The following is a 26,532-nucleotide window of genomic DNA, read 5'->3' on the forward strand; positions in this document are numbered from 1 at the left end:
AAGAGGAACAATCGTCATTCCAACTTAAATGTTGGCACAACATTTTTATTAGGGTAATTAGCTAACTAGTTTGCACTGTACAGTACAAACATCATGGGACCAAACAATCCTGAGATCAGACTGTTAGTCTTCAAATGCATTCAATGAAGGTTACTAACGCTTAGGAGGGGTGGTTATTTTGCAATCAGTTAGCACTATTAAAAATGCATTTTAAACTGCATCGGTTAAAAAAAGGTAAATATTCAGTTTGTAATGTGAGCTTCAAAGTAAAATAATGTGATCTGTATTTTATTGAAGTTAGAAAATGTGTGCTATCTGCCAAGAAATTCCAATGTATTAGCCAGGGGAATATGAGGACAAAGTTGTAGAACTAGCACCAGTCCTTTTCAATGGGCAGAATGTGGAGGGGAGATTTGAATTCAATCACTGCAGTGATCAGTGTTTGCTACAGTCAATGATGTGGAGGAAAACTTTGGGAAACACAAGAGAGAAATTCAGAAATATGTTCAAAAGGGAATGAGACAGTATACAGTAGGTATTTATGCTGCCCTATGATTAGTAAAGATAGCAAGCAAAATATTTCAAGGACAGTAAATTTTTAGGATGAATCAAAGCATCATAAAGGACATTTCTGCTGATTATTAGCAGTGCTTCTGTGTTTTCAGAATTTCCAAGGCAACAATAGACAGCAACAGATAATAAATATTTCAACAAGACTGAATGGTTTCCATGCTTGAATCCCTTTTGCAAATGATCTGTGATTTCTTAACTGTTGATTGCAAAAATAAAACAGGCAGGTGCCTGTATGTTTCACTAAAGACGCATCTGTAAGAGCTTAACGTAGTTAAGATCTGAAAGAACATAATGATGCCAGAAAAATTTGACCTTAATTTGACCAAAAACAGAACTAGAGCTGCATGATTCAGTCAAGAAATCATATGTGATTGTGATTTGAACAGTGATATGATAAACAACTAGAAACATATCATATTGCTGCTAAGATGTCAAGGCCAAAAGTATAAAACAACAAATTCACACAGAAACAGCAGCGCTCGTGTTGAATGAAGTGCAAACACTTCAGTCTTGCCGACAATGCCTTTCGTCTCCAAATAAAGTCATGTTTTATCCATACTGTGTTGTCAATATTAAGTCTTTAAAGGCATTCAAATTTGAGTCCCTTTTAAAAGAACCAAACTCAGATCTCATTATTATTGTTAATAAATTGGAACATCTAAAATTTAATATTACAATATCAAAAATAATTATAATGTCCAATAGCTTTGGAGATAACATAGAAACCAATACTGATGGCATGAGGGTAATGCACATACATAAACTCTAAGTCTATATAAAGGCTATCACATTTTTATCATTTCACGTTATTATTCAGAAAAACAAGTAGTGAATTTTTGCTTTTTATAAAATGCGCTCATTCGGTGTTGAGAGATTTCATGCACACATACTGCCCTGTTAAGCTTCCAAGTTCGCTTGGCATTTTTTCCACAAATAAAAGATCCTTGTCTGTTGGTTTGTATGACTCCAACAAGAACTGAATACAAATAGAGTAGAATTCAATAAGAATCTAAATATTCTAAGTATTGCGTTGTAATATAGCTTCAGACAACATCATATATTCTTCTCCCATCCAACACCTCAACACCACACACATCCACAGCGCCCCTCCAGTGGACTCAATTGTAACTGTGAGATTTGATGAGAAATTCAGAGGGAAAACAGTGTAATTCAGCGTTGCTCATGGCAGGCAAATGTGGAAAGGAAAATACATTTGCGATATTTGAGTAGTGTTTTTAATACTCGAGTAGCTGGTGCAGAATGAGTACTCGATTACTCGTGCACATCCCTATGTCACATGCAGGCTCGGCTCTAGCCAGCTATGTTAGGGTGAGCTGGGAGATGTCATTTTGGGGTGGGGAGATGAGTTGACAGATGAGTTTGGCTTATATGCTGAGTTTCAGAGAAAACGTACTCTACAGTACATAGGTGGCAACTCCATGCATCATTCAAATAGCACTCCTCATGCGCAGCGGAAGATTTCAATACAGGTGACGCAAAAGAAACAACCATAAATACAAATGAGCATAATTATGCACAGCACAGACACAATTTGAGTAAAATAGTCAGTTTTGTGTCATATTAAACTGTTATTTACTGATACTTTTCAGTAGTGAATGAATTATAAGTATATTTATAATCAAAATTTCTCTCACTTCGTCCACCATCTTGGATACATTTTTCACAGAGCTAATCACGGTGCATTCTGGGATCGCCTACCCAGGGAAGGATACATATGATGCTACCTTAGAATTTGGCCAAAATGAGATATCTTAAGAGGCAGCATAATTAAGATACCTAGCTTTTGGAACAATCTTCGCGTTGCAAGCGCACCTATGATGCTTTAAAATTCTGCCTCCGGAGGACGCTCACTAGGTTTTGGAACAGACCCTATATGTACATGCCATTTAAGTAATCAAACAAATAATTTAGGTATATCCTGGAATCACTTACAGACAGGAAAGACAGACAGACAAACAGATAGACAGACAGACAGATAGATGACAGAAAGACACAGAGAGAGATAGAGAGATAGATAGAGAGAAAGACAGACAGACAGACATATATAAAAAAATAAACTAAATTTATGATGCTACTTTGGGATTGGTTGGGGTGGTCTACAGCCGACCCTTAAAGTCTGCAACACTCAGAACCCCCCCTCCTTCAAAAAAAGGTGTGTGGGGGGGGGGGGGGGGGGGCGGATGGAGGATGCTCAGCTTAAGTGTCTTGAGAGTTAGCCAGCAAATAATCTAAGAAGGAGCGCCAAAGTTTATCAAAGGTACTTAAAGAACCAGTGAGTGATAGCCTGATTTTTTCCAATTTAATGCAAGTGAACCCTTCTTTCAGCCATGTATCAAAAGAAGGGGGTGAGACATGTTTCCACTTCAAAAGGATGAGATCTCGCTAGTAAAGTGGTAAAGGCTAGAGCCTTTTGAACCGTTACTGAAAGGTTGACATCAACTGCCATCCCGAAAATGGCCAGAAGTGGATTTGTATCAAGATCTATGGCAAAAGCGTCCCTCGAAGTTTTAAATATTTTAGTCCAGTAATCGAGTAATTTTGGACATTCCCACAATATATGAATGAGATCTGCTGGTGATTGCTTGCACATATTATATGCATCGCTGACAGAGGGGTATATTCTAGCAAGTTTAGCATTAGTATAGTAAACCCTATGTAGAATCTTACACTGTATCAGGCCGTGTCTTGCACATATAGATGATGTGTGAGTGAGATCAAGAATACGTTCCCAGTGTTCATCAGACAACTCAAATCCCAAGTCCCCCTCCCAAGCACACCTGGCCTGACTTGCAGAGCCTGGACTGATATTGTGTGAATCAGATTATAAATGACAGAAATACAATGTTTGGAATGTGGTTCGGGCTTTAAGAAGTCATCCAATGGAGATTCAGGGGGGCGATTTGGAAAGTGAGGGAATAGTTTTTGCACAAAGTGCCTGACTTGAAAGAAACGAAAAAAGTGGGAATTAGGTAGGTCAAATCTCTTGGAAAGGTTATTAAAGGATGAGAAAACTCCACTCTCGTAGAGATCATCAATGGTCTTTATGCCTTCATCAAACCATATTCGAAACGCCTCATCCATATTAGATGGTGCAAAACAGTGATTTTTGAAAATCGGAGAGAAGGTGGAGGATCTGTGCAAACCAGTGTGCTTTCTAAATTGAGTCCATATCTTAACTGAGTGAGATACTACTAAATTTGAACTAATGTTGGCAGGTAATGGTAATTGAGAGCATATAACCGAATGCAGAGAGAGGCGTGCCGAGGACTGTTCCAGGTAGGCCCAGCAAGGGAGTTCAGAATTCAGATTGTTCCTCCAGTATAAAATTTTCTGGATATTGCAAGCCCAATAATAGTGCAAAAAATTTGGGAGTGCAAAACCTCCCTTATTTTTAGGGAGCTGTAAAATTGCTTTCCTAATTCGAGCTGGTCTATTTCCCCATAAAAAGGAAATTATTCATTTGTCCAAATCCATAAAAATGTTTTTCTTAAGGTAAATTGGAATATGTTGAAATAAGCACAAAAACTTGGGAAGAACAGTCATCTTAATTAGGCTTATACGCCCAGCAAGAGAAAGAGGGAGGTTAGCCCAGCGCTCCATGTCAGATTCACAATTTTTAAGTAAGGGGACAAAATTAGAAACATACATTCCAGTTAAGGATTTGGTCACAAAAATACCCAAACAAATAAATTCATTAGCCATCCATCTAAAGGGTAAAAGTGAATGTGCAAGGTTATCTGCCAAAGAATTTACAGGGAACAACTCACTCTTATGAAAGTTAATCTTATACCCTGAAATTTTACCAAAATGGTTTAGAATGTTCAAAATAATAGGAACAGAAGTCTCGGGATCAGAAATAAAAAGTAGAAGATCGTCTGCATATAGGGATAATTGATACTTTCTACCTAGCCGATTGATACCTTTAAAATTTACATCCTCACAAAGCCAGATAGCTAAGGGCTCAATGGCAATGACAATGGCAAAAAGCAAAGGCGACAGAGGGCAGCCTTGCCTAGTGCCCCTCTGATGTAAAAATGGAGGTGAAACCACACCATTAGTTAACACAGATGCCTGTGGAAAGACGTACAATACTTTGATCCAGGAAATAAAGCAATCATCAAAGCCGAAGCTTTACATTACACAAAACAGATATCCCCATTCGACTCTATCAAACGCCTTTTCCGCATCAAGATACAAAACCACCTCTGGCGCATCTGAATTAGGCATATTGAGAATATTAAAAAGTTTCCTTGTATTATAGAAAGAATGTCTTCCAATCATAAAACCTGTTTTGTCAGCCAAAAATATTTGGGGCAACACTTGTAAATGCAAGGATAAAATCTTAAAACAAAAATTTATAATCCACGTTCAAAAGTGAAATGGGTCTATAACTGCTACACAATAAGGGGTCTTTGTCTTTCTTGGCAATCAAAGTGATTGATGCTAATGACAGGGTGGGAGGTAGGCAGCCCTTAGAAAAAGCCTCGTTAAACATATTCTGTAGTGCAGGTGCTAGGGATGTAGAAAACGCTTTATAAAACTCGGTAGTAAACCCGTCAGGGCCTGGTGACTTGCCATTCTGTAAAAGTTTGATAGCTTCCACCACCTCAGAAACTGATATTGGATCACCAAGGGTTATAGCAATAGCACTATCAATGTTGGGAAAGGTAATCTTATCCAAGAACCATTCCCCACAGTCAATGCATAAGGGAAGTTCAGAAGTGTAAAGGCCTGAGTAAAACTCTAGGAAAATGCTATTAATTTTATATGGATCATGAAAAATATCTTCCTGTGGTGACCTTATTCCAGTAATCAGCCTTGATGCTGCCGATGCTCTAGCTTGATGAGCTAATAATTTACCTGCCTTATCACCCAGTTCAAAAAAACATTGCCTAGATTTAAGCAACTGTGCTTCAGCCTTATTCGTGGTCAAAAGATCAAATTCCGTTTGCAGACGAAGGTGCTCTTAATATGGATCTTTATTTGGATCAACAACATACTGACGATCTAAACTTTGTAGGTCTTTCAGGATTGTATCTAATTTAAGTTTGTCAGCCTTATTTGTACCAGAAAAATAAGAAATTAGCATACCTCTTAAATATGCCTTAAACGTTTCCCAAAGAGTCCCTCTACTAATACTTGGCATATTGTTGACTTAAAAAAATAGGGCTATTTGCTCAGTCAAAAATTGTTTAAAATCGTCTCTAGCCAAAAAGAAAGAGGGGAAGCGCCACTGTTTAGGAAAAGGTATGAACTGAGAAAGATTAATGTCAACAGAAGTGGGAGCGTGATCCGAAATAACAATGTTGTGATATTCACAGCTCGATAGGTTTGAAAGTAATCTGTTGTCTAATAAGAAAAAATCTATCTGTGAATATGAGTGATGAACATGGGAGAAAAATGAGTAGGCCCTATTTGTGGAAAATTTTGATCTCCAAGGATCGGACAGCCCTAGTTGTCCAGCAAAGGTATTCAACGTTTTGGCTGAGTTAGTTAATACACAAGGTTTGCTCGAGGATCTATCTAAAACCGTGTCTTGAACGAAGTTAAAGTCACCCCCTATAATAACATGTCTTCTATCAATATCAGGAATGGATGAAAAGAAATTGGATATAAACTTGTCGTCATCCTGGTTAGGGGCATAAATACTTGTCATAACGACAGGCACATCTCTGAGTTTGCCAGTAATTATGGCATAACGCCCATTAGAATCGGATAAAAACATTTTCCAACTCGAAAGGGATACTTCTGTGAATAAGAATAGCAGCACCTCTTGCACGTGCACTAAACTTTGAGTGATACAAATGGCCCACCCATGCTCTTTTAAGTCGTTGAATGTCACTTGACTTAAGATGGGTTTCTTGGAGAAAAAAAACATCACCCCTAAGATGTTGGAGATGAGACAGAATGTGGCTAATATTAACATTATTATTCACCCCTTTAACATTCCATGATATGAAACGAGTACTGGAACTCTCCTTAGTCTTAGCCATTATCAATCTGCCACAAGACAGTTTTCTATCTGAGCAAAATACAAAAGAATAAAGGAAAAAAGGAAAACTTCAAGTGAAATAAAATTTAACACAATAGAGCAAGGTAGAAAACCATGGCAAACAATAAAGAAAAAGAAACAAAAACCCAATTCAAGATCCTAAATCCCATTCCTAACATATCAACCCAAAACCGCGCAGAGAACCTGCTAAACATCCGCATCTCAATGTAATTCTCAAAATATTCTAATTTACTATCAGATTGCACAAAGGACCCCAGCTCCACAAAAATATGTAGTTTAGCCCATGAATGAAAAACAAAAACTGATCAAGAACAAACGATCAGCAACAAAAGCATCGTTATATATAACAGAAAGCAGTCCACATAAAAGTTCTCCTGGGCAGTAGATGTACAAAATTACAGTCTTATCAGTCTTATGATCATCCAGGAGCAAAATGAGCAAGAAAGAAAAACAGTCAATGCCCAGTATGAGTTCAGTGAGCCTCTGTACTCATAAAACGTTGTAACGTGAACATCCTTTGGTTCATATAGCATGATTAGCTATGAACTCAGGTGTCCAGATTACTGTATACTAGATGACACATTAACAAGTTAAATCCAAAACACAGCATTGGGTTAGTGAGGAGTAGACTCGAGTAGTCAAAAATAGACTCAAGTTCTGCTCACGTAGCTTCTGTTGTCTTGCGCCGGTGGGCTCTGAGAAACTCACCGGCCTCATGAACTGACGACAACCACCTCTTCTTACCGTCCGATGTCATGATGAAAAGTTTGGATGGGTAGTGAAGAGATGGTCTCAGACCCAGCTGGTACAGCTCCTTCATCACCGCTTGATATTCGGCACGCATTTCCAGAACTTCGGGACTATAGTCCTCATTGATGAAAATCAGATTACCACGATACTGAAGCTTTCCTCTTAGCTTGCGGGCTTCGCGAATAACAAAATTCTTGGTCTGGAACTTATGAAAGGGAATAATAACAGATCTAGGTCTGTCCCCCGACTTCGGTTTCACTGTGAGGGTGCGATGAGCACGATCCAACTCAGGAGGAGAGGTAAACAGGCTCGCGCCAAAAACTTCCACTAAGAGCTCAGAAAAGAAAGTGGACGGATGAGGGCCTTCAATCGTCTCAGGTAAGCCGAAGATTCGTATGTTATTTCTGCGGCTCCTCCCTTCTAAATCCATAACCTTGGCCTTGAGTGTAGCGTGTTCATCAGCTAAAGTTGCATACTTAGACTCTAGGGTTCCGACACTCAGGCTGCTCGTGTCCACATTTGCTTCAAGTGAGAGAAGTCTCTGTTCATGGTCGTTCACCGTTGTATATAATGTGTCCAGCCTCGCCTCCAAGGTGGAAAATGCTGATTTAAATTCCGAAGACAATGCCGCTCTGTGTTCTTCCAGCAGCGTCGTCAGAGTGGCCATATCTGTTAAGCTCGCACTAGCCTGTGCTTCGTCTTTCTTAACTTCGTCTTTCTTAGTGTTGTGTTTAGATTTCAAAGCCATTTTCACCCAGAAAGTTACAAAGTAGTAAGCTGACCGATAAACTGGGTTATCAAGTCATTAATGGGCCAAAAAAGAAACTTTAAAATGAAAACTGTGGGAGCGCGATTGAGATGCAGCTACTCCCCACACATGCCAACCGGAAGTCCCGTTTGCTTAATTATTTAATGGTTGGGCAAAACTTACGCTGCCCATGCCAACATCCGGCCGTGGCATTTCATACAGCATTCAAAGTGACCTTTCACACTGCTCACGTTTTTGTGTCTGTCTTTGACTGTTGCACCGTGTCTTATGTTTTTTTTTTGTGTGTCTTGTGCAGGAATGCCACATTTTTAAGATGCTGTGTCAAGTAAAAAAAAAAAAGTAAAACATTGCACTCCATACAGCTTTTTCTTTTTCAGCAAAAAGCTTTAATCTCCTTTTCTGTTATCTGGCATTGCTTTATTAGATTTACATAACTTACAGCAGCCCAAAATATTTGGAATTACATGAATGAGAAAATAAAGTACACCTGATTGCTTTGTGCTAACAATGAATGTTTTATACGAAATACAGACATAAAGCAAACCAAACATAGAACACTTGAGAACTGTTGCGAACTGCTCAGAGGTTGTTAAAAACACTGTATAAGGAGCCCCAAGTGTGCTATGACTATGGGTCTGTTCCAAAACCTAGTGAACATCCTCCAGAGGCAGCATTTTAAGACATCACAGGCATGCTCCCGATGTGAAGGCTGTTTCAAAAGCTAGGTATCTTAAGATATCTTGTTTCGGCCAAATTTTAAGGTAGTATCGTATGTATCCTTCCCCGAGTAGGCGATCCCAGAATGCACCGTGATGAGCTCGGTGGAAAAAGAAATCCAAGATGGCAGATGAAGCAGAATAAATTTAGATATAAATATACTTACAATCAATTCAATACTGAAAAGTATTGATAAATAACAGTTTAATATGAAATAAAACCACAATTTTATCAAAAATGTGTGTGCCATCTGTATTTATGCTCAGTAGAGGACTGCGTCGTTTCCCTCATGTCATCTGTATTGAAATCAGTTGAGAGTTGAGTGTCCCATGCGCTGAGTGTGAGAAGCGTTACTTGAATGATGCTTGAAGTTGCCGCCTATATAGAACGTTCTAAATCGGTCTCTTATGAGGCATCATTTCATTAAGGATGCTGCCATGAAGACAGCTGCCTAGATAGGCAGGAGACAGCGAGGCAGCTTACTACGTTATGGAACAGACCCTATGTGTATTTGGTAGTAGATGAGAGAGCTGAAAGGACTATGCATTTAAATAAATTCCTGCACAATGCCATATCACGTCATTAACTATGGAGCCCTAAACAGCACCTACAAATTTAGCCAATTTACATGCACACCATTACACTGATAACTCTCAAATATCAGCGCATTTAAAAAATCCAACAAATCAAGAAAACCGTTTACATGAGATTTTATATAATCGTGTTATTCTCTGCTTTTGACGACAAACCGTGGAGAGGCATGTGCACAACACAAGCGCACACTGAATAAGCCAGTAGAAACATTGTTAAAGGTGTTTACATGCAACGCGAAATCGGGGTAATGTGCGAAAATCTACCCGTGCCAATCGGTTTATTCTTACGGCGTTTATAGTCTTACACTGATAAAGGAAAGCAGTCTAATGCGTTTACATGACCACACACATTGTGGGCTTTTTAAGCATAAACAGTGAAACAACGTGCATGTAAATGCACTCTTTGTTATACCACTTATCCAAAAACGTCTGTCACAGTGCTTTCCCTCTCCAGTTCCTAATTTATGCTTCCATCTAAAACATTGACCTCTGACCTTGGGGACTTAAAGAGGACAAGAATAAATACAAACAAAGCCACTAGCACAGGTGTAAAGAGTGAAGAATGTGACTAAATTATTTCAAATGCTGCACTAATTTAACAGAATCATCATTCTTGACACATCAGGAACTCTATATTAATATTTTTTCAGCATGTTTTGGTGCTGTTTCTGGGAGCCAGCAAAATGTATCGTTGCCTGCTTGGCTCAGTCCCAAACCAGCTCTGATTCCGTTAGTTCCACCATGTTTAAGCTTACTCGAGAGTGTTGAAAATTGCGTCAGTGTCACTTCTAGGCAAACACTGAGCTTAACTGACAGCCAGAGGGAAGGGTTAAAAAAAAGCCATTGGAATGTTTTACTTCTCTTTGAGAAAAAAAGTAAATTAAATAATCAAACAAAACATTCTTTGAGCCAAAGCTTCCCTATCATTCCAAGAATGTTGATTAAGATTTCCATGTATGGGACCTCATCGCTACAAAATTACACAATCCTGCTGCTTCGAAGAGCAAGAACAAACTTGGAATGCAAAGCCACATTTGTCTATTGTTTCACAGTGAAACATATTCAAACCTAAAAATGTAACGTTTATGAAAGACAGGGTGGGGGGGTTAGTATGAGCTGAAGGTGATGCTAATGAACAGTGCGTCACAAAGATGATAAAGACGGCATCAGCATCGTCTGACGGCGGCAGCAGCTGATGCAGCAAAATTTGTGTCATCTCTACCCTGTAAACATGTCTCACAAAACCTGTCAAGAACATGTTCTGATTCTATTTTATTTTAAAATCAAAAGAAACATGTAAGAAATTCTTTAATTTCCAAATTGTAAGAAAATGAAGCCTATTTTTAGGGCCATTGAGGTTGTTTACATTGTGACATTTTCTCATGACAGTTATGCACATTTTAACCTCCAATTCTCATTAACCACAATGTGAAAAAAGATAGTCATTATGATATTCTAATTACCGCAACGTGAAAAAAAAATTACAGTATATATTAAATTAAGTATTTATGCATCAAATTAGTTCTTCCTTGGTACTGCCTTTCATTTTTTATAATTTTAACGTAACAAATTATTGTCCAGACTGTTATGGTAATGAGAATCGTCACTAAAACCAAACAGTAAAAGTAAAATCTCCTGACATGTTACAGTAATATAGGTGGGTGTATTAATGATTATAAATGCAGGGTTCATTTTCTTTATGAAAAATATTCTTTTATACTTTTTTATATTTACTGGTTTTAAACATTTACATGAGACGGTTTACATGTGTAGTGTCTGCTCAAGTGTAAAATGTAATGCACTGTGTGGCCCCCTCATGCAACCTGAGTCTGGTCCTCCAAAATAACTTGTACTCCTGCCAAACCAGTCTGTTTGCAGTCAATTGGATCAGCGGCATTGCTAACATGATCAGCCTGATATGCAGTAATTTCCAGCTCTTCTTTGAGGAACCTTGTAAATGAGCAGATAAGTCCAAGATGGAGCTGACCTCAGGTAAAGACATGTACATTGCTCGCATGAAGCCAACTAAATTTGTATAAAGCCGTTGTTGAGTGCTCCACAAGTTCTACAAGTCAGATTGTCTGTTACACCTGGTTTACGGCAGCTTCTCTTTATGACGTGTTTGGATGTGAAGCCTTTCCGGTGTCATTGGGATAAAGCCTAACTGCAGACAAGCAGTGACTAAATCACTTTGTTTGTAGACCGACTACTGATGCCCCTGCATGAAGTCAGAACCTTGCAGGTTCCAGGTCCAGGGCCGTGAACCAGCCTCTTGGCCTATGTGCTTTCATCGTCTGCTTGCCTGGTCACAGATCAGATTTACAGTAACTTGATTTGTGTGAAGCTTGACGGTTCACATCTGGACTTGCAAAATGATAAAAGGAGCTGGGATTGAGCCAGTTAACTGCAGCATTGCAGGACAGCAAGGTTTCTTATTCGCCGTCCACCCATCTGACTGACAATCAGCTGTTCTCTTGCTCTGAACATGTGTGTGGACTGACCTTCACTCAAGGAACTTTTAGAAATACCCACTAAGAAAGAACATACACCCACAGAGACAAGCATTCTCTAAGGCACTGACAAGTGACCTACTGGCAAGCCCACATCAACACACTATTCAAACTACATTCAACAAATCCATCTGATATCCATCAGACTCTGAACTTAATACATTTAACCACACACACCTGCAGCTTTGCTCCCCAAACAGGGAAAAATTCTCCATTGCTAACTTCAAGTAAGTGAGAGATCATATCACAATGAATTTCTAACAATAGGAATATAGCTGCAAGCAGCGATGATGGGCCCAAACACAACTGGTCCATTTCCACCCAGTGGCTTTTGTAAAAATACAAAAAACAGACACATGCATTTGGCATTTGACATTATTCTAAAATTTTTTGAAGCAATTTGGATAAATAAAAGAGGACTATTTTAAAGTATCCTTAAAGTTCCTGCTGCCAGGTGGTGGTGCTATGACTGTGACCCGAAATAGTCAAATCCATGTGATTAGCCCCCAAGACTAAACATACATCTCAATTTTGATCTAAATCACACATTGCACACAGAAGAAATGAAACACTTCCTGTTTCCCATTTTTCGCCATTAATTTAATGCCTCGCCAGTGCTACAGAGCCCCCCCTACACGCCCATGCATGAACTTTTGCCCAGACATAATGGCCAACGATGCTGATGTGTGTGCAAAATTTCATGAAATTTTAACATGCCAAGTGCCTCAAAAACACCCAAATATAGGAAGAAAGGAATAATAACAAATATAGCTGCAAGCAGCGATGATGGGCCCAAGCACCATGGGTCCATTTCCACCATTGGCTTTCAGAAAACAATTCATGATGGACACCGCAACACCTCAACATTCATGTTAACTCTGACCCTAATCATACAATGCATAATAGATATGCCACCATTCCAGTTTGACAACACCATGTAATTTAATCCATTGCCATGGCAACACTATTAAAGATATCAAGGATCCCTTCACTATTTTCCATCAGCAGTGTTTTGACATTATTCTAAACATATTTGAAGTGATTTGGGTATATGTAAGAGGACTATTTCAAAGTCTGTTTTAAGTGCCACACATTCTGCTGCCTTATAAACATATATAATTTTTAAAATATTCTTACTCACCCATTTTAAACCTGTTAACTGTCACTGGCCAACAGGTGGGCCATTTGAGTGTGGCTAAAAAACAAATGCTTTGTTTTATATCCAAAATTTCATCAGTGTTCACATACTTGGTATCAAATTAAATTGAAAAACTCAACTTTCATCTTCTGCAGTCTATATTACAATTAGAACATTACAGTGATATTTTAAAACATGCAACATGTGAGCGACAGTAGGCTACTTCTGTTTCACATTCTCTGCTTATGATCTTATCCAATGATTGAAGAAAAAACAGCATGCATTTCATTAGGCTCATTTGAGATGGGCATGTATAAATTTGTTATAAATAACAAATTTATACATATTTCATTAATCCAGACATAAACAACGATAATTAAAAAATTACCAAACAAAGACAACATGAACACTCAAAACACATACAATAACAGTTCATCGGTGCCACTGAGTTAGCGCATGCATGTTCAAACAATTATGACATCACCAAAATCCACTCCGGTGCATGCGTGTTACAACATCCAGTACATATTGGATCTAATCCAGTACGTCATCGTGCTTCAGGCTGCAGTGTGGACCTCTTGGAGCTTGGCTGTCCTCTGACTAATGGAGCTTGGCTATGAGGGTATTTTTGGAGCAAAACAACTGAGGGCCTGTGACAGTGGAATTTGTAGTTGTAGAGATTAGCCACACATGTTTATCAGTAAATTTGAAGTCACAGAGAAAAATGTTAAGAGTTGCAATCTTGTAGATTTTGTTTTCTCTCCCACAAACACAACACAACAGTTACACCTTCTCAAATTCTTCATTGCAGGTGCACAAATCCTATTCTATGAATCACAAATTAAGAAACTCATACGCTCACATTTTTGCTACAGTTGCTTCAGTGAATATGGTGCAAAACACATTCACACACCCGCATCAAAAAATGTGAAGTCACGGACAAATTTTGCTCATCCGCAAATCAGTATGTGAATTCATCCAATGAGAGTTGCACACTTGTAGAATATTTTCTCACAAAAAAAAAAGATTTCTTGGAAATTTTTCTAGCACAAACACAAGTACATAACTACAACTGCTTGAATCTGCTGCTACAAGTCTCAAACACTGTTTTTCGCTTTCAAATGACAAGTTTCGCGCACTATCCCTTTTTTGTGAGAAAATATTCTACAAGTGTGCAACTCTCTTTGGATGAATTCACATACTGATTTGCGGATGAGCAAAATTTGTCCGTGACTTCAAATTTTTTATGCAGATGTATGAATGTGTTTTGCACCATTTTGCAGCAACTGTAGCAAAAATGTGAGCATATGAGTTTCTTAATTTGTGATTCATAGAATAGGATTTGTGCACCTGCAATGAAGAATTTGAGAAGGTGTAACTGTTGTTTTGTGTTTGTGGGAGAAAAAAACAAAATCTACAAGTTTGCAACTCTTAAAACATCTTTCTCTGTGACTTCAAATTTACTGATACACATGTGTGACTAATCTCTACAACTACAAATTCCACCGTCACAGGCACTCAGTTGTTTTGCTCCAAAAATACCCTCATACTTGGCTGTCCACTACTGGACATTTCTGGTACTGCGTCTGAGCACTTTGCCACTCGATCTAAAATTTGGAACAGAACTGACTTTGATTTTCTAGTATTTTTACACTTCAGTTGATATTTTTATTATATTTTATTTCTATAAAAAAGTTTATGCAGTACATATTCATTACAATAAACTTATAGCTTTTTATTTCACTTTAAAAAATGCTTTCACTTGCAATGGCAACATTATTTAAGATATCAAATATCCCTTTACAATTTTACATCTAAAGAATGTCTTGGCATAATATTGCCTAAGTTTGGTGCCAGTAACATGAGTCCCCTAGGAGGAATATTCAAAAGTTCAGGGCCTGCAATTTTCAACAAGTACACATTCAATCCAAAATAACCAACTTCCTGTTGGGTAGAGCTAATGACTAATATTTTGAAAGTTGTCCGGCATGATGTGAAAAATATATGTAACAAGTTTGGTTACCGTAGATGAAACGGACCCCACCGCTTTTGTCAAAAGGTGGCGCTACAAAGCTCCCCAGCCACGCCCATGTGTTAACTTTTGCCCAGGCCAAATGGCCAACAACTCTGATGTGTGTCCAAAATATTATGAAAAATCAAACATGACAAATACCTCAAAAACATGTGAATATACATAAAACGGAATGACTGTAACAAGGTAAAAGGGAAAGGAGGCGGCGAGAACCGGACGATGGCGTGCCCTGCCGGTAGGACTTCCCTGCCCTCTCAGACCTGGGAGGGAGACAAGGGGAGGGAAAAACAAAAAAAAGAGAGGGAAAGGCCAACATGGAGCGATAGCGGAAGAGAGAGAGGAGAGAGAGAGAGAAAAAAAATGTACTCGCCGGTTCTCTGATACGCCGTAGCCTGGTCCACGGTCACCCCTCCACCTTCTAGTGGACGACAGCCGCACCTCCCAGGGTAGATCGGAGGCAGTCCTCCAGCCCCTGGCGGATGGAACGCCCTGCTGCGTTTTGGTGAATGGTAGGGGTCTCCTCAGCCCCTGGCAGTGGTTCTCCCACTCCAGCCATTCGGCAGTGAGCCCCTCCCCGTCCCTCGGTAAGGAGCCCCTCCTCCCCTCACGGTCAGCAGTCATTCCTCCGCTTTCAGGCAGCAGGGCTCCTCCGTCCAACGCCGGATGGCCAAGGCTGCTCCTTTGGGGTGGATGGTAATGGCGAGGACTCTACTATGGTGCATCCCTCCTCCTTATTGGGCTTCGGCACCAATGTAAAGGGGTAAAAGGGAAAGGAGGAGGCGAGAACCGGACAAAGCATCAAAGTAATGTTTAATTAAACAAAAAGACACAAACTTAACCACAAACACATACAGGGCAGCTGCCTGTAGCTCTCTCTCTGCCAAACTCTCTCTCCGGCAGCCTTTGTCCCTCTCATCAGCTTGATTAGCCTGATTAGGGGCCGGGTGTGCGTCATCACTGCCCAGCCCCGCCCTCCTCCTTGCTACAATGACATTTAATGCATTGCCATGGCAAGAGTATTTAAGATATCAAAACTCCCTTCAGAATTTTAAATCTGCACTGTCTTGACATTATTCTAAAAACATTTGAAACAATTCAGGTAAACATAAAAGGGATATTTCAAAGTCTGTTAAAAATGCCACACTTCCTTCCGCCAGTTAGTGGCTCTACGACCGTGACCCACAATAGCCACATCAATGTGATCAAGATGGCGCCGAGTATGGCTGCTGCGTTGCGAGCTCCGACACAACATAGTAATGTTTTGTTTGTTTTGTTCACAATTCTTATGTTTTTTGTCTCGGATGTTGTCTGCCTTATTGTCTACGACAGACAAACACTTTTGGACATTGGTTCAGCAATCTCACACCGTAAACCGGACTTCACATTCCTCAATGCCAACCCGCTGTTTACAAACACGCAAGCGGAGCCCTTTGTCTGGGCAGCACGGCTGCGGAAACGCAGGAGGAAAAGGGGAAACAGAGCCGGCGTTCTCACCAGAGTAAGATGCCGCGCAAATCGACCCCCGCTACCCACTATTCTACTGGCAAATGTTCTGTCTCTGGATAACAAGCTCTGCGAGCTGAAAGCGCGGATCTCTTTCCAACGAGATACAAGGGACTACTGCATTATCTGCCTAACAGAAACTTGGATGTCTGCGGAGATTCCAGACTCAGCCATTGAACCCGCGGGGTTCTCCGTGCACCGAGCGGACAGAGCGAAAGACCTCTCAGGTAAAAGCAGAGGTGGTGGTGTATGTTTTATGATCAACAAATCCTGGTGTGATCAGAGGAATGTACATTATATCAAGTCTTTCTGCTCTCCTGATCTGGAATTTCTTATGCTTCTGTGTCGACCATTCTGGCTACCGAGGGAATTCACAGCGGTCATTATCACTGCTGTGTACATCCCCCCACAAGCCGACACAGACCGGGCACTCAAGGAACTGTAAGGGATTATAAGTGAGCAGGAAACCGCGCACCCTGAGGCCACGTTCATTGTGATCGGGGACTTTAATAAAGCCAGTTTAAAATCAGTCACACCAAAATATCACCAGCACATTAGTTTCAACACACGAGGGGACCGGGTTTTGGACCATTGCTACTCTCCGTTCCGGGATGGCTACAAATCCCTCCCCTGCCCACCATTTGGCAAATCGGACCACTCTTCCATTCTGCTTCTGCCCGCTTACAGGCAGAAATTGAAACAGGAAGCACCCACCCTCAGAACGATCCAGTGCTGGTCGGACCAATCAGATTCTACGCTACAAGACTGTTTTGATCACACGGACTGGGAGATGTTCCGGTCCGCCTCTGATGGCGACATCGAGCTTTACGCTGATAGCGTAATGTGTTTCATCAGAACGTGCGTAGAGGACGTCGTTCCGACCAGAACTGTACGAATCAGAATCAGAAGCCATGGATAAATAGCGATGTTCGCACGGCACTTAATGTGAGGACCTCCGCTTTTAATTCCGGGAACGTGGAGGAGCATAAACAAGCCAGTTATGCCCTCCGAAAAACTATCAGAACCGCAAAACGCCAGTACAGGAGTAAGATTGAAGGACAGTTTAACACCACCAACTCTAGAAGCATGTGGCAGGGAATTAACATCATCACGGACTTTAAAGGGAATAAAAACTCCGCCATGAACACCGCTGCCTCTCTACCGGATGAGCTAAATACTTTTTATGCTCGTTTCGAGGGAAATAACACCGCCCTCGCGGAGAGAGCTCTCGCGGCTGAAGCTACAGAGGTTAGTTCACTCTCCGTCTCTGTAGCGGATGTAACCCGATCCTTCCGACGGGTGAACATCCGTAAAGCCGCTGGCCCAGATGGCATTCCGGGCCACGTCATCAGAGCGTGCGCGAACCAGCTGGCTGGTGTTTTTACAGACATTTTCAACCTTTCCCTCTCTTTGTCTGTAATGCCCACATGCTTTAAAACATCCACCATTGTGCCTGTTCCAAAACAATCAAAAATAACTTGTTTAAATGACTGGCGTCCTGTTGCTCTGACCCCCATCATCAGCAAATGTTTTGAGAGACTAATCAGAGATTACATCTGCTCTGTATTGCCACTCTCTCTTGACCCGCTGCAGTTTGCTTACCGCAACAACCGCTCCACTGATGATGCCATTACATCTACAATACACACTGCTCTCTCCCACCTGGAAAAAAGGAACACTTATGTGAGAATGCTGTTTGTAGACTACAGCTCAGCATTCAACATTCAACCATAGTGCCCTCCAAGCTAGATGAGAAACTCCGGGCTCTGGGCTTAAACAGCTTGCTGTGCAGCTGGATCCTGGACTTCCTGTCAAGCAGACGCCAGGTGGTTAGAATAGGCAGCAACATCTCCTCATCACTGACCCTCAACACTGGAGCCCCACAGGGCTGTGTTCTCAGCCCACTCTTGTATTACCTGTACACACATGACTGTGTGGAAACACATAGCTCCAATGCCATCATTAAGTTTGTTTGACGTCGGTGGTAGGTCTGATCACTGACAATGATGAAACAGCCTACAGAGAGGAGGTACACACTCTGACACACTGGTGTCAGGAGCACAACCTCTCCCTCAACGTCAGTAAGACAAAGGAGCTTGTGGTGGACTTCAGAAGAAAAAACAGAGAACACAGTCCCATCACCATCAATGGAGCACCAGTGGTGAGAGTCAGCAGCTTCAAGTTCCTGGGTGTCCACATCACTGAGGAACTCACATGGCCCATCCACACTGAAGTCGTTGTGAAGAAGGCTCATCAGCGCCTCTTCTTCCTGAGACGGCTGAAGAAGTTTGGAATGAACCACCACATCCTCACACGGTTCTACACCTGCACTGTGGAGAGCATCCTGACTGGCTGTATCTCCGCCTGGTACGGCAATAGCACCGCCCACAACCGCAAAGCACTGCAAAGGGTGGTGCGAACTGCCAGACACATCATCGGAGGTGAGCTTCCCTCCCTCCAGGAAATATATACAAGGTGGTGTGTGAAAAAAGCTCGGAGGATCATCAGAGACTCCAGACACCCGAGCCATGGGCTGTTCTCACTGCTACCATCAGGTAGGCGGTATCGCAGAATCAGGACCCTCACCAGCCGACTCCATGATAGCTTCTTCCCCCAAGCAATCAGACTTCTGAACTCTTGATCTCCCATGATCAAAATACATCAGCACTGCACTTTATTACCCTCACTCTTATATCTCACACCGGACTGTCATAAATTATATTATTATTATATTATGTTCTCTCTTAACAACTGACTATCAACCGACAGCCTGAATGTCAATACAGTACAATACTGTACATTCTATATATATATATATATACACACACACTTTTTTATATATTTTTATTTTTTATTTTTATCGAATAATGTGTATCTATATAGTGCATATTGTATACTGTACAGTGTATGTTATTATTTGTATACTGTTGAGTGTAATTATGTGTATAACAGATGTTTAAATTGTGTTGTGTTAATCTGATGTTATTGTAAATTGGTATATGTTTCATCACTGTCACGACTGCTATGCTGATCGGAACTGCACCCAAGAATTTCACACACCATTGCACTTGTTTATATGGCTGTGTGACAATAAAGTGATTTGATTTGATTTTATTTGATCAGCCCGTAAGGACAAACATTTGGCTAAATTTTGATGTAAATCACACCATGCACGCAGAAGATATGAGACACTTACTTTTTCCCATTTTTTTACGTTACTTTATCACGTTGCCATGGCAACATCGTTCGATATACTGTACATCAAAAATCAATTCACAATTTAGCATCATCAATAACTTTCCATTATGTCGCCCACATTTGGTAACCGGAACATGAAATCCCTAGGAGGAGTATTTCAAATTTCAAAGCACGCATTTTTCAAACAATCCAAATTGGCCAAATTCCTGTTGGGCAGAGTTTATGACTGTCAGCACAAAAGTTGTCCGGCTTGATGAGATCTATACACTGGCAGACAAATGTTTGGAATAATGTTCAGATTTAGCTGTTTCAGAAGGAAATTGGTACTTTAATTCACTAAAGTGGCATTGATCTGATCACAAAGTATAGTCAGGACATTACTGATGTAAAAAAACAGCACCATCACTATTTGAAAAAAGTAATTTTTGATCAAATCTAGACAGGCCCCATTTCCAGCAGCCATTACTTCAACACCTTATCCTTGATTAATCATGCTAAATTGCTCATTTGGTACTAGAAAATCACTTGCCATTATATCAAACACGGTTGAAAGCTATTTGGTTTGTTAAATGAAGCTTAACATTGTCTTTGTGTTTGTTTTTGAGTTGCCACAGTATGCAATGCAAATGGTCAATATTAGGTCAAAAATGGCAAAAAAGAAACAGCTTTCTCTAGAAATTCGTCAGTTAATCATTGTTTTGAGGAATGAAAGCTCCAGAATGCTTGAAATTGCCAAAAAAATTGAAGATTTCATCCAAAGGTGTACACTACAGTTTTCAAAGACAAAGGACAACTGGCTCTAACAAGGACAGAAAGAGATGTGGAAGGTCAGATATACAACTAAACAAGAGGATAAGTACATCAGAGTCTCTAGTTTGAGAAATAGATGCCTCACATGTCCTCCGCTGACAGTTTCATTGAATTCTACCGGCTCAACACCAGTTTCATGTACAACAGTAAAGAGAAGATTCAGGGGTGTAGGCCTTATTGGAAGAATTGCAAAGAAAAAGCCACTTTTGAAACAGAAAAACAAAAATAAAAGGTTAGAGTGGACAAAGAAACACAGACATTGGACAACAGTGTTAAGGAGTGTTATGGATCTTAACCCCAGTGAGTTTTGTGGGATCAGCTAGACTGTAAGGTGCATGAGAAGTGCCCGACAAGACAGCCACATCTATGGCAAGTGCTACAGCAAGCGTGGGGTGAAATGTCACCCGAGCATCTGGACAAACTGAAAGCTAGAATGCCAAGGATCTGCAAAGCTGTCATTGCTGCACATGGAGTATTTTTTGATGAGAACTCTTTGAAGTAGTTTAAGAAGTTTTGAACATTTTTTTCAAATTGTAATAGTATTTTTCACATTATTAATGTCCTGACAATACATTGTGATCAGTTGAATGCCACTTTGGTGAAAAAAAGTACCAATTTCTTTTCATAAGAGCATTATTTAAGAGCATACATTATTCCAAACTATTGGCCACCAGTGTATGTGTACAAAGTTTGGTGATGGTAGCTCGCGATCCATGCACAACTTACCACGTGCCCCATTGAGAGCGAGAACCACTAATTGCGACCATGAGGAGGTTACCCCATGTGACTCTACCCTCCCTAGCAACCGGGCCAATTTGGTTGCTTAAGAGACCCGGCTGGAGTCACTCAGCATGCCCTGGATTCAAACTCGCGACTCCAGGGGTGGTAGTACATCCCTTTTTGAGCTACCATCACCAAACTTTGTACACATACACTGGAGAGTAGCATGAGCCTCCAAACGTGGAGTCTCCGCGGTGTCATGCACAACGAGCCACGTGATAAGATGCGCGGATTGACGGTCTCAGAAGCGGAGTCAACGGAGACTTGTCCTCCGCCACCCGGATTGAGGTGAGTAACTGCGCCACCACGAGGACCAACTAAGTAGTGGGAATTGGGCATTCAAAATTGTCAGAAAAGGGGATAAATAAAAAATTTGCTACAGAGCCCCGCGAACATGCCCATATTCTAGGTGGCACTACAGACCCCCCCCTACACACCCCACCCCCCCCTCCAATTTTGTCAAGCCCTAATGGTTGATGACTCTGATGTGTGTGCAAACTTTCAAGAGTTTTCACGCATGTTAAGTACCCCAAAATACAGAAAACCTTGAAATAATAATAATAATAATAATAATAATAATAATAATAATCCTTAGAAGAACAATAGGGCCTCCGCATTTTCAGTGCTTGGGCCCTAATAATAATAATCCTTAGAAGAACAATAGGGCCTCCTCACTTTCAGTGCTTGGGCCCTAATAAAGACAAATCCTAAGAAGAACAATAGGGCCTCCGCACTTTCAGTAGAACACTCTTTTTACACAAAATAATGTAGCCTAAAACTGAAAAAAGAGCATAATGTCTGTTTTTCCTTTTTTATTATTATTATTTTATTCAATAAGTGGACAATTTTGACATTTTTCTGTACAATTTTGAAGCAATTTGGGTAAATATAAGAGGACTATTTTAAAGTCTGTTGTAAGAGCCACACTTCCTGCTGTCAGGTGGTGGTGCTATGACGGTGAGCCAAAATAGTTACATCCATGTTATTAGCCCTCAAGACTAAACATACATCTTAATTTTGATCTAAATCACACATTGCACACAGAAGATATAAGACACTTCCTGTTTCCCATTTTTTACCATATTTATGTATTAATTTAATGCCTCGCAATGGCAACACCGTTCGATATATCAAAAACCTGTTAATAATTTAGCATCTTCAGTGTCTTGGCATAATGTGATGACAGTCTCATGAATCCCCAAGGAGGAGTAGAAAAAGATTTCATATATCTGATCTTTTTGTATTATTGTTCTCAGTGCTGGAAGAAAGAAATGCAGGTACTCTTGGGGGGATCTTACTGTTAATATTATGCATTTATTTATATTAAAATAGTATGTAATTACAATACATTACAAGGGGTATTTAATTAACATTTGAGTCTGGCTATAAATTCCTTCTTAAGACTATTTAGACCTGCTTAAGTCTATCTTTGACCATATCAACCCACATAAGAGAACAATGGCAATCTAATGTAGAACACTCTTTTTACACAAAATAATGTAGCCTAAAACTGAAAAAAGAGCATAATGTCTGTTTTTCCTTTTTTATTATTATTATTTTATTCAATAAGTGGACAATTAGCCTTTTCTTGTCCTGCACTCATGAATTTGCACACAGGAGCCATATACTTGTGCAGGTAAGAAATAATCATAAGAAACGATGAACAAACTGATTTGATGATGTTTGCGAATGCTGACACACACCTGTATACAATTAAACACTGTCAGGATTTAAGCATAGGCAAGTTCAGTGACACTTCACATAATCTTCTTATGAGCACTACAGAAAAGAACTGAGAATAAAATGAAAATTTTCCTGTGTATTTTCTTTGAAACTTCGGTTTTCATCATCGATTTATCTTTTGTGAAAAAAGGTTGTGCATATGAGCTGACATCACTTCTGTAACAGCTTTGACATTTTTTTAAGTCTGTAGTTTTGACTGTACCCAGCGGATAAACAATTTGCATAAATACATTTGATTGAATAAGACACGATAAAATACGCTCACCTAAAAGTTGCTGGTTCATGTTTTGGAAAAGAGTGTAACTGTACTATGGCCAGACAAGCTTAAACATGTGCACTCCGGTCCGGAACTGGACCACGTATAACTTGACGACCGCTGATGCTGTTGTTGCATGTGTCCAATGTTGTTAAACTCACCACTGAGTTTTGCGCAGAGATGGCTCGGATATTTACCACCGCAATTTTATCAAAATTATTTTGAAAGGTCAGATAAAAGTGATTGGCTGGCCTCATCAAATCACTGACTTACATTACAATAAAGACATTACATTGTACTGGGAGACTCTGAGAAGTGGTGGTATGCAAGAAAAACTGCCAGTGTTCTGACAATCTGTGCTACCTGCTCAGGATGTGCTACCAGCAATGAAAACAGTGATATGTAAAGCCTAAATTTGGGTAGAACATTGGGTAGTCGAGGCATGGGAAAACCAGTTGGTATGTACTACAACAGCATTAAAGGTGTTAAAAACCTAGGTAGCACACCTTGTCAGCCAGATAATACCTATCAGGATGTGATACCAGCATAACTATCAGATAGTGTGATTTGGTGTAATGCCCTGTGGCAGGGAGGAGGGCGGGCCGGGTCATGATGCTGCACACTCGGCCCCTAATCAGGCTAATCAAGTCCTCGAGAGGGATAAAGGAGACCGGAGGTGGCAGTTCTAGAGAGAGTGAGTTACGGGCAGCTGCCCGGCATGTGTTTGTCTTTTTAAGTTTATTATTTAACTATTATTTATATTGTCAAGCCGGTTCTCGCCGCCTCCTTTCCCTTTTACCCCGTTACACCGGTGCCGCAACCCGGGAAGGAGGAGGGATGTACCGTAGTAGAGTCCTCGCCACTACCATCCATCCAAACGGAGCACCCGCGGCCATCCACTGGGGGACGGAGGAGCCCTGCCACCTGAGAGCGGAGGAACGGCCACTGACCGCAAGGGGAGGAGGGGATCCTAGCCGACCCCTACCAGCCGCTAGAACGCGCCGGGTTCGAGAGGACCGCCGACCGCGAGCAGGGAGGGGCTCCTGGCCGACCGCCTGGAGCGGGAAAACCGCTGCTAGGGGCGGGGGAGACCCCTTCCATCCACCAAAAACACGGCGGGGAGTTTCCACCAGGGGCTGGAGGACTGCCTCCGATCCACCATGGGAGGTGCGACTGTCATCCACTAGAGGGTGGAGGAGTGGCCGAGGACCATGCACGCACACACGCACGCACACGCACGTACACACACATGCACATGCAAGCGCGCGATCCCTCACAAACATTCTTGGACACATTTTTGGCTAGTAGATAGCTTCGTGATAAAGCTCAGCTTTGTCCCTAAGCTATCGTACAAGCGGATACACGCGGTAACTGGTAGAAGCCATTGACTGGTTTCTCTCCGCCCACATTCGCGGCCATATTCTCTGGCCGGAAGTCTCGTGTGACAAACTCTCCATGAGAGTCACGTCCGCCATTTTGTGCAGAGTGAAAGCCCTGTCGAGTCTGTAGCTGCAGTTACGCTGTAGTTAAGCTGATGCTATGCTAATGTCACAGTCAAGTTTGTGATGTGAAATGGACGGGAGGCTGTACTAAGCCCTACCCCAAACCCTAATGTGATTTTAGTGTTGGTAGCACATCCTGATAGGTAGCATATATTTTCAGGACACCTGTACGCTGTAGAGTAAATTATAGAAATGCAAGTATTGTGTACAGCCCCACTTCAAGCACAGATTGTTCTTAAATTCATATCAAGACATGGTCAGACAAGTTACTTTGGTTCCTTGGTGTTTTATGCCAATTCCTGCCTAGTTTCTCAGATAATAGAGCTTTTTCACACTCCGGATTTTGGAACGTGGAAGTAAACGTTTGCAGGGTAAACTTCGACAGCAGGAATGGGAGATCTCGGCAAATATTATTTTCACTAATCCATTTGCTCTAAGACCAAAATAAAAAATCCACTATAATGTTTGAATGACTTTCCAGAAGAGGAAATAAATAGAGAGCGGTGGATTAAGACAGTCAGATGGGAGAAGATGACAAATTTACTGTCACTCTCTCAGCAGCTGTAATCGAAACTTCTTCGCAGCTGTGGTAATACGTTTTTTAAAAATAATTCCAGGGTAATTGTGGTAGTGGGGGCGTGGTCAAGCATCTCTCCGGAGAGAGAGAAAGCGGTAAGGGTGCTTACACCTGAGCTAGATTATGTCTAACACCTGTCTCTAATTTCAGTGAGCACGGGGAGAGCGGCAATAAAGAGCCACACCGCCAGCAGACGGGGAGAGAGACTGGCGCAAGGAAGGCCACGGTGCTATATGTTATTATGTTGATGATGTAATGAAGTGGGACTCTTTAAGTAAATATTTGCTTGTGAAACTGTCGAGTGTGTGTGGAACTGTAAGCGTCAGGGTGCACAATTAAACGCCTACCTGAACCAGGAAATCTTGCTTCTCGCCTCTTCCTTTCCACTGAGAAGTGTTACAGTAATATAACAATATGTATAATGTTTTAAATTTACACTCAATACTCAAGACACGACACTCAATAAATGTATAATTTTTTTTTTTTTAAATGGTGAGATTTACGCTAATAAATAAGATGGAAATGCGTAATCACAATCTGTGAAAAAGGTCTATTGTGCAGATGTGGTATTTTGGGAATTATTCATCAATGGAACTTGGCTGTCCTCTATTGGACATTTCTGGTACTGCTTATGAAATCTGCCACCAAAAGGTCATTTTTTGATATATCGACCTAAAATTTAGAACAGAACTGGATTAGACATATTGCTTTGATTTTCTAATATTTTTACATTTCAGTTGATAATTTTAGTATATTTTATTTATATATATTTGTGCAGTACATTTTCATTACAATAAACTTAAACTTCTATAACTTTTTTATTTAACTTTAAAAACTCCTTTCACTTGCACAATAAACTGCCAAGTGTCTTCTTTAAAAAGAGACCAGGCTTAGGACTGTACTCCCTAGCATTCATGAGCTGCCACTGTTTAAGTTTACACCCAAATATAGGAACAAAGGAATAATAACAATTAATGTGTTGCCATGGCAACACTATTTAAGATATCAAATATCCCTTTACAATTTTACACCAGCAGTGTCTTGGCA

At 40.7% G+C, this 26,532-nt stretch overlaps 1 protein-coding gene across 5 annotated transcripts in view; it reads right to left on the reverse strand.

The window, feature by feature from the left end:
* LOC127432382 (ADP-ribosylation factor-like protein 15) overlaps positions 1–26,532 on the reverse strand; it is a 108,303-nt gene that overhangs the window by 25,289 nt on the left and 56,482 nt on the right. The window contains exon 5 of one of the 5 annotated variants that reach the window (XM_051683377.1): positions 15,493–15,855. The exons of the other annotated variants lie outside the window; for them this stretch is intronic. Within the exon in view, the coding sequence (XP_051539337.1) occupies positions 15,748–15,855 (108 nt within the window). The 3' untranslated portion in view covers positions 15,493–15,747. Of the gene's footprint in view, positions 1–15,492; positions 15,856–26,532 lie in introns of those variants that run through there. 5 annotated transcript variants of the gene reach the window in all.

The sequence above is a fragment of the Myxocyprinus asiaticus genome, chromosome 42 (assembly GCF_019703515.2).
Source record: "Myxocyprinus asiaticus isolate MX2 ecotype Aquarium Trade chromosome 42, UBuf_Myxa_2, whole genome shotgun sequence".
Taxonomy (NCBI): domain Eukaryota; kingdom Metazoa; phylum Chordata; class Actinopteri; order Cypriniformes; family Catostomidae; genus Myxocyprinus; species Myxocyprinus asiaticus.